This window comes from Talpa occidentalis, unplaced genomic scaffold (assembly GCF_014898055.3).
Source record: "Talpa occidentalis isolate TD23 unplaced genomic scaffold, MPIMG_talOcc4v2.1 talOcc4.10, whole genome shotgun sequence".
In the NCBI taxonomy this organism is placed as follows: domain Eukaryota; kingdom Metazoa; phylum Chordata; class Mammalia; order Eulipotyphla; family Talpidae; genus Talpa; species Talpa occidentalis.
In genome coordinates, this window is record NW_023600993.1 from 11,374,305 (window position 1) to 11,383,838 (window position 9,534).

Consider the following 9,534-nt stretch of genomic DNA (forward strand, 5'->3'; position numbering starts at 1 on the left):
ACAAAGTGGTGTGAAAGCAGGAGGAGTGTGAAACTGACCTGCCCGGTGGCTGAGGACAGACCCCTTTGGCCCCGTGAGCCCTGGCCTGGATCCTGAGTCCAGCACTCACTGCTGTCTGACCTGGGGCTCATCTTCTCATCTCTCTATGCCTCTGTCTCTTCACCTGGAAAATGGTTGTAACATCTATTTCATTATGTTAGGAGGATGAAATGAAATTGCAAGCATAAAGTAAGACCCTGGGGCAAACAGCCCTATTATATAATGTAAGGGTGATCGTGAGATGTTTCTGGAAATGACTGCTTTTGCTTGAGCCTTTAAATCTAATAGTTTCAGCAGGGGCGTAGGAAACCACCCTAGCAACGTGGTTTATCTCAAGAACATACACGTGGTATTTTTATTTTCATGGAGGTAATGGTTTTCAACGCTATCGTACAGGATTCAGAGATATAGGATCCCACCTCAGAAGAACACACCATAGTGTCGATGAGGACTATTTGGGTGATGGCCTGCCTTATTTGTATGCGTTTGGTGACAAATATATTTGAGGGACTTTTGCACGACTGATCTTTGCCCCTTTCGCCCTAGGAATTCAAGGAGTTGTGGAAGCCTATCAGAGCTGCCTTCCTAAGCTCCAGCTCTACGGCCCCACCAACATTGCCCCCATTATCCAGAAAGTGGCCAAGTCAGCATCAGAGGAGACCAACACCAAGGAGGCCTCGGTAAGGAGAGGGGTGGCCCCTGACCTGGATACGGATCACGGGGCGCACACCCCACTGTGGTATTGCTACCTGTGTAAGTGTAGACAAGTGACTTAACTTTTCCAACTCCCAGACTCATCTGAAAAATGGGAATTATCATGCCCATCTCTGCTGGGTTATTGTGAAATGTCCGCCACATTGAGTGGGTACTGGAGACATTCAACAAGGAAAGCTACTATACTCACTGGGATACAGGTTAGATCCATCGTATGTTCCTGGAAAGAAAAAAAAAACTGTCCAAATATAAGATTGCTTTTCTGTGTACCCATACCACAGATGGAAGCAAAGGAGAACTCTGCTCCCTAGTGGTCAAGCGCAGCAACACACAACACCACTGCCAGGATTTGTTTCACATTCTATTGGTGGTTTTCTCAAGAACAATGATAACTGTGGCCATAAAACCAGAGTTTGATTTTTTCCCCTAATATTTCACAGTTAAGTAGATGACCACAATAACGTGTGTTTTATCATTTTTATAGATATCAATACTTCTTTTTTTAGATTTTTTTTTCAGATTCAGTAGAATATCATTGATGTCCGAAATTTTCTCTATATTTTTATTCTTAATCCCAAGATACCACACTTGCATAAAGAAAACACATACTACTCCCTCATCTTCCTTCCCCACCTCATCTAAGCAGCTTGCCCTTGTCCATGTTCAGGTCTTCCCTCAGCTAGGGTGCATAGTGGCATGATGCCAGCCTCTTGCATGCTGGACAACATCCCCTCCTGATTACCTGAGGGCGTACCCAGCAGCTGCACCCTCTCTTTCTATATCACCTCTGCTTCCCCTTCCCACTGAAGGTTCATCCCCACTAGATAAAAAAAGGCGCTATCCTATCTCCTGTTTAAGTTAAAATCTCTCCCTTGACAACAATTTACCCTTTTAACTACTGTCCCTTAATTGACTCTCCTTTAGAGCAAAATTCAAAAATTCAAATGAGTTGCCTATACCTACTGCCTGCATCTCTCCTCCCACTGGTTCCTCCACCCACACCAGTGACTTTCCTCCCCAACCTTCCTCTGAAAATTACATTTGTCCCAGTCAGTACCACCTGCCTCTTGCCAAAACCACAGACCTCAGGCCAAATTTCAATGCTTTCACAGATGCAAGTTAAGGAATAAGGGTTGGACAAGATCGGTATTTCATTTTAGCATTTAACATTTTTGTATCACCAGAACTTCTGATTCAGAGTTCTCGAATGAAACCTTGTTCAGAAACTGAAAATATAAAACAGATTTTAGAAAACCAACTGTTCCTACTAAGTCTTGGCTAAGGGATGGGGTGCAAAGTTATCTGTTTCTTTTACCCTCTTTCTCCCCAAGAGCTTCCTGGAGTTCATTTTGAAAACTGAATAATCTTAGCTCCTCAGGGATAAGGATGCACAGGCGTAGCAGAGATCAGGGCTGATATGGCTCTGGATTCAGAGCGGATATAAGTCACGGTGAGCTTCGTGGCATCACTCATTCCCCAAGGAACCTCCCTGGAAGATTAAGTCAGAAAGCAGTGCAGGAAGCCTCTCAGCTCAAAATCCCTAAATAAAGTCCCCCAGGGGCCAGGAACACTGGTGCTTTTCACCTTTTCACCTATTCTTTGAAGTCGGTGGTCCAGGACCCCAACTGTCACTGCTTATTCAGGGTCCTCACCTTTGGGGTAGGCTGTGCCAGGGACTCTGTGACTATGGGGTTTTCTCCTCAATTTTGTGGAATTCTTCTAGGAAGGAAAAAAATGCTCTTCTTTTCTAACAAAACCTCAGGTACATTGGAAGAGTGTAATATTTCATCGTGAGTGTTTCCTCAGCCTGACTTTGGACTGTTACTGCTAGCGTTATTGGAAATTTCCATCAGAGATTTGACCCGACAATCTGAAACCTATTACCTTTAGCTAGATGAACCCTGAAAGGATCAGATTCTAAAACCCTGACAATCTCTCTCAGACCAGAGATTCTTAGCTCTTTTTGTTCCATGGACCTCATTAGCACCTGGTAAAGTTCATAGACTTCTCAGTGTTTTTAAATGCACAGCATAAAAATATATTGTAAAATAGACCGGTTATATTGAAATGCTATTAGCAAAATATGTTAACATGTAATAGAGGAGCATCAGAGACACAGTAATAAAGTGCTTCTTCTATTAACATTAAATTATGAGACCCAGTAGCTAATCTGAAAATTATGTAATTTCTAGTAGTGTTGAGTACAAATGCTATATTGAGATATTTGCAGCAATCACATAACAAGGAAATTTCTTTGATTTCGATTGGTGACTAAGTCACGAGAACAGCTAAAACTAATTTAATTTTTTACATATATTTATAATTGGAAAGATGATAAATCTCAGTTAGAGGTTAATGAAAAGACATAAGGAATTTACCCCAAGTTCGTAACTGGCTTAAAGTCTTCCAGCAGCCCATAGGCCCACATTGAGACTCTTTGCTCTCGATCAGAATGTAACGCGAGTCCTTTGTGCAATTGAAAACTCTCTAGTAGCCACATTTTAAAAAGTGAAATGAAAGGAAAAAGTTAACTGTATGAATATATTTTATTTAACCAAGATAACCAGTCTTCTCATCTTAACCTGTACTCCGTAGAAAATAATTCTTGATGACACATTTCACTTTCTGTACTGAATCTTCAAGATCTGGTGTTTATTTTTTATACTCAGATCTTCCTCATTTGGATGCAAGCTTATCACAAATGCTTGGTCTCTGTATATGTATTTACATATTGAGAGTTGAAAAAAGTAGATCCACAGATGTGACTTGTTGCAAGCATTTACAAGGTTTCCAATGACTGGATCCAGTATCCATTTTTAAAATTTAAATTAAAATGAAATTAAATTTAAAAGTACATTGCTCCAGCCACATTTCAAGGGCTCAAAATTCCATGGAGTCAGCAGCTTTAGACTCTTAAAAAAAAAATCTCCAAGCTAAGAGCACCAAGCTAATGATCTCCTCCATGCCAGTTGAGCCATGAAGAGGCTGAGATCAGAGCAGGGAAGGCTTTCCCTGGATCTCAGGATGAGGGCTGGTGACCAGTGCTCCCAGCCTTCCCGCTGCCCTTCCACACTGTACTTTGTGGCCATTGCTAGTGTGGTTAAAAAGCACCCACAATTACTGTGCTTTTAAGCCCCTCCACGCCAACCATAAAGCCCTTAGAACATTCTGCATTCTAGACTCAAAAAAAGTCTACCCTCCCCATTGCTGTGGCCAGTGTGCCCAGCAGCACCCCATGCGTAACTGGTATCGACCTTGTCTCCCCACCTCTGCATCCCCTTGGTCACCTGTGTCTGGGCAACGGCAGCAATACTTTATCCTGCTGATCCTGACCGACGGCGTCATCACAGACATGGCAGACACCCGGGAGGCCATCGTGCACGCCTCCCACCTCCCCATGTCGGTCATCATCGTGGGCGTGGGCAACGCAGACTTCAGCGACATGCAGATGCTGGATGGTGACGACGGGATCCTGCGGTCACCCAAGGGAGAGCCGGTCCTGCGAGACATCGTGCAGTTCGTACCCTTCAGGAACTTCAAACATGTACGCATGCCCCGGGGCTTCCCGTGGGAGGGTGGCCCCCCGAGCTCACCCTCACGCAAGCTCACCCCCACATGCTTCTGCAGCAGTCACACAGAGCTGGCCAGTGTGCGGGAAGCAGAGCTCCACTGTTGGAGAAAGAAGTGTGACCTGAGCTAGGGAAAAGGCGCCTGTCCCCTAGGCAGCCAGCAGCGGGCTGGCACTTGCCCTGATCCAGGTGACTTAGGAGCCCTGTGCCACTGGGGCTGCCATATGCAGTGGGGCAGGCTGCCCCTCCCCAAGGGTGCCCCACCAGAGTAGCAAATGGAAGCCAAAGTCAGCCTGGGTTCTCCTTGTTAAGCCATGTGCCCTGGTCCTGCCTGTGTTTGATTTGGCAAAGTATATTTTCAAATTGACAGGAACCTAGATGCTCGATGGATATCTAAGAAGTAGCACCAATGATTTCTCTAGTTCAATAATTAAAGACCCAGAACAATGACCAAGCTACTTCAAAGGCAATAGGAAACAGCTGATTAAGGTCAGTGGGGAAATACTGGAGTTTCCTAAGGCAGATTCAAAGCTAATTAATGGCCAAAAGCAAGAAACAAGCAAACAAACAAAAACCTAGACATAATCTTTGGATTACTTTCCCTGCGGAACAGAAACCTGACCAGTTTTCAACAGTCTAGCATCTAGATTTGCATCTTTGGCTCTAATCAATAATAAATAGTCAAGTAATGTTTCATTCCCTCAATGGCCCTAAATCCATCCCACTAGACATAGATGTCAAAAAAATATTCAGGGACAGTTTCTGGTAATTTCCAATTTGGGGATAATTAACTCCACCAAAGAAGAGGAGCCTTTAAAATTTCCACAAAGCTCTGCACCTATGGGGCTGAAATTGTCCAGGGGGTGCCCTTCTCCTACAAAGAAACCTCCTTCAGCTGTGTGGGAGTCCCTGGGGTAAGGGCTCACTTGAGGAAGGGACCTCCCAGCCCCCCAGCATTGCTTCTGGACAGCAGGAGTGGAGTGAAGAGAAGGGAAGCAGCCTCCTGTACCAGGAGGCATGTTTTGGGCAGCCATTGTGTTCACGAGTGAACTGCTTCCTCATGTGACACCCATGGTGCAGAGGAGTAAGCATTCTTGCAGATTTTGTGGTTCTGCCCCATTTTATCAGCCAGGAAGAACCACATCAGTGACCACCACTCAGAACTTACTTGAGTGAAGAAGGTCAAAGAGCTCACTCCTTAGGAGAGTCATAAACTCCCCCAAATATACACACATACACCCACATGCACATATACCACCCACACACACCCCACACATATACCATCCTTACACACACTCCACCACACCCACATCTGTGTGCTAATGAAATGCCACTGAGCCCTGCACGGTTTGGCCAGTACCAGGCCTCCTCCTCTTCCTTAAACGCTCGAGGAGTGCCTGCTATGTGCAAGGCCTGTGCTTGGCACTGGATCATAGTAAGAGAGCAAGCCCAGGGTCCAGGCCCCAAGGAATTTCCTAGAAAATTGCATGGTTGGGAGAAAGGTGCCAGTAGAAAAGTCCCATACTAAGCAACCTAGGGGTGGCTAAAAAGAGCTAGAATATTAACCCCACATGCCAGGTGTAAGGGCAGGACTGGACACAGTGCAGGTTTTCTGATCCCATGCAGACCGGGTAAAGGAGGAGTCAGAGTCCTCAGTAGTTTTGCAGGTTTTTTATTTGGGGTTCACCAGGCATATGGCAGGCAGGGGTGCAGGCTGGGGGGCTGGGAGGCTGGCAGGCCTCCCAGACCCCAGCAAGTCTTCACTCTATCTGGGCTCTCTAGCATTCGTTCTGCTGCTTCTCGGCTTCGGCTTCGGCTTCTACTGCTGCTGCTGCTGCTGGCGTCCCCCCCGTGACGCCGCCCTTAAAAGCACAGTCTTAGCTCAGCTGAATCCCATCTACCTATGCCCACACCCTATTCCAGGTGCCCGCCATCAGGCATGCATTCAGGACAAGGATCCATCATCTATCCTGATGGCGGAAGGGCAGAAAAGCCTGATATTTTCTTTACCCTACACCAGGGCAGAGAGAGCAGCCCAAGCAGAGCCGGGCACTGGAGGGAGTCTGGGCAGGGGCTGTGAGCAGGTTGTCGAGAGACACTGGAGACGAGGGCAGAGCCTCATCAGGCCAGAGCAGTGGGACACAGCTTGGAGTCTCTCTCCCGGACTCCAGCTAGTTGGGGGTGGGAGACCAAAGCACAACATCAGGAGCTGGGCCTCCCTGGTGGCACAGGTAGTGAGTCTCAGCACTATCAAGCTATCGGCAGCCACTGCAGCACGAGTTCGATTCCCGGCCAGGGAGCTACCCACATGGCACAGCAGACCTCTCCTGTCTCGCCCACTGCTCCCCTCAGCAGTGTATTTCAGTAGATCTGCCTCCACCTGTTCTGCTCCCCACTCTGTCTCTGTGAATCTTCTCGCCCCCCGCCACGCATCTCTGGCCTGTATACCCCAGCTCTTGTATGCATAAATATATAAAATAAATCTTAAAAAAAAAAAGAACATCAGGAGCAATTCATCCTCCTTATCTTTGCGGATTTCAAATTAGATTTAAGGACAATTTCATTATCCAAACTAATCTACTGTAAATTCAATAAACCATAAATAAAACGGAAGGTAGGAGCTGGTACCTTTCATGTAAGCCATGAGGCCTCTTTTTTCTGTTCTGCATGATGACTCAGCGCTTTGAAGCAGACAGGGCTGTGAGCTGTGTGGCTCTGGGAAAGTTACCTAAACTCTCTGTGCCACGGAGTTTCAGCTGTACAGAGAGGCCAACAATAGGTAAATTGGAAGATTAGAGGTGGTGCTGGTATTAAGCTTAGTGTAGTGCCTGCCTGTGTTGCCAGCAGCTTTCATGCTTTTGTCTTGTTCCCAACCTACCCGCCCCTCACCAGCCCTGCTCCTGCTCCAGAATCACTAGCGTGAATATGCAGAGTGGGAGAATCGTGTAGGAACCATGCTGTCTAGGACAGTAGCAAATAGCTACATTGGCTATTTAAGCTTCACAGTTTTAAAATTAAATGAAATTTTAAAATCCAGTGCTTCAGTCACACTAGCCATATGTCAGAGGCTCACTGGTCGTGTGGGGCTGGTCACACAGAAGTATCTGGAATTGAATGCAAATCAGAAACCAAACTACGGGATAGTCCTTTCTCTCCTCCAGTGTTCACCCATCTTCAACTGTGAGTAGTTTTATTTTTTAAGACAAGCATGAAGTAGTACAATTATAAGAGTAAAGCTCATTTTCCAATAATCTGACATTCTTGCTTGAAATTGCCCCTCAACAAAGAATGAATGAATGAATGAATGAATGAATGAATGAATGAATGAAACCAGCTGCTCAGAACAGGACTCAAGTCTTGGAGGCTGAGTCTAGATCAACCCTCTTAGCCAGGCATGAGAGTCACGGCAATTTCTTCTTCCCTGCAGGCATCTCCAGCTGCCCTGGCAAAGAGTGTGTTGGCAGAAGTCCCAAACCAAGTCGTGGACTATTACAATGGCAAAGGGATTAAGCCAAAATGTTCATCAGAAATGTATGAGTCTTCCAGGACACTAGCTCCATGACCTCCACACACTTTTACAGAGTTCTGAAGTACTAATCCTGCTAATATTTAATACTTCTATTGCTCCTGTACTTAAAACACACACACACACATTTAAAGATAGCACGTTTTGGTGATTTTTAACTAATTGACAATTTTTTTTGCATGTGTAGCCCTGAGGCCTGGATCTGTTAAGCCTTGTATTGTTAAAGACTTTTTACAAAGAAACACAAATAATTATAACCTACTCTTTACATTACAGCATGTCGCCTTGAAATAAAATGGTATCTGTATCTGTTTTTATACAGGTTTGTTGAAATTTTGCTAAATTTCTTATTATCTTTACACTGTAAAGCATTTTGAAACATTTACTGAATGTTGATAGCCAAAATACATTTGGTTTGATCTGCTGTAGGATGAGAGACTTTTCAAAATGGCAGATGCATGGACTGTATTTTGCATGTTTAAAATAAAATTAAAAATCCCACATTGTTTTTGCAATTGTTATCTATAATTCCTCCCTGCTGAGAATGGTGTCTCCACTGAAGAGGTTTTCCCAATTAGGTGGTCTTCTGGAAGTGGGTCTAGGGCACCTGGCCCAATACCTCTCAGACTTTGCTGTACACCCAAGTCACCTGAGGGTCTTATTAGGATTCAGACTGTGATGCAATAGGTCTGCATGGGCCCAAGATTCTGCATCTCTAACAAGGTCCCAGGTGATGCCAGTGTAATCTTCAGATGGCATGAAAAGTAACAAGGCTCCAAACCTTAGGGCGTAATGGTTGAGACCTTCCAAAGCAGGGCAGCGACTAGTCTGCTTGAGAACGGCACCTCTTCCCACAGTAGCACAAAGGTCCTGCCTGTCTCAGAGGTAGGAGTAGAAAGTAATGAGACTGATTCCAGAAGCTGCATACCCCAAATCAGTCTCACTGCTTTATATTCTCACCTCTTTTTTAAACAGACCAGGGAGCCTCCTACTGGCTGGCCTCTGCCCCCTAAAAAGCAGCACCCCACTCCACAGCATGAGTGGTTCCATTCTTTACGTCCACCCCCAGCAGTGCTCAAAGAGTCTTTGGTGGAACCACAGCGATGGACGTTGCCATGGACCGGCAGTGCGGCTCCCCCACACCTCTGCTCCAGCAGGTGATCTTAAAGCATTGTGTAGGGCTTCTTTGCACCTCTTTTATCACTCCTGAGAGCAAGCTGTCAGCAGAAATGCCTGGGTTTACTGTTTTGAATAGAGGTATTTTGTTTTGATATAAACTAGCCAGTCTTGAACCAAAAGAATGAATGTTCTACTTGTATAATCTTCGCGTAGAGAAACAACCAAGTGTTCCGTAGGCATAAAGGCCCAAGATAGAACTTATTTTTGGTCACAGAGATGGCAAAGCAAATCACAAGGCAACACAGATTTGTCTGTTGTTTATTTGTCGAGGGGATAAGTGTTAACTAGCAAATCAAATGCCTCCTATGATTTCTTTTCCAGTGTTATGATTATAGAGCCTAATCTTGCAAATACATGTCAGACAAATGCACAACATTTTGGGAATGATGGCAAAAATGTATGACTGAAAAAAAAAACACCAATATTTAAGCTGTATTGTTTTCTGAATAAATTGGGTACTTACGGAATTTTTTCTAAGAGTTATAGTCTTGTTTCTCTTTCCAGTTT

At 45.0% G+C, this 9,534-nt stretch overlaps 1 protein-coding gene across 2 annotated transcripts in view; it reads left to right on the forward strand.

The window, feature by feature from the left end:
• Positions 1 to 8,337, forward strand: part of CPNE4 (copine 4) — a 385,184-nt gene extending 376,847 nt beyond the window's left edge. For both annotated transcript variants that reach the window (XM_054688943.1, XM_037524388.2), the window contains 3 exons: positions 586 to 719; positions 4,061 to 4,297; positions 7,750 to 8,337. In XM_054688943.1, the coding sequence (XP_054544918.1) occupies positions 586 to 719; positions 4,061 to 4,297; positions 7,750 to 7,884 (506 nt within the window). In that variant the 3' untranslated portion in view covers positions 7,885 to 8,337. The remainder of the gene's footprint in view (positions 1 to 585; positions 720 to 4,060; positions 4,298 to 7,749) is intronic.
• Positions 8,338 to 9,534: the final 1,197 nt, after the last annotated feature.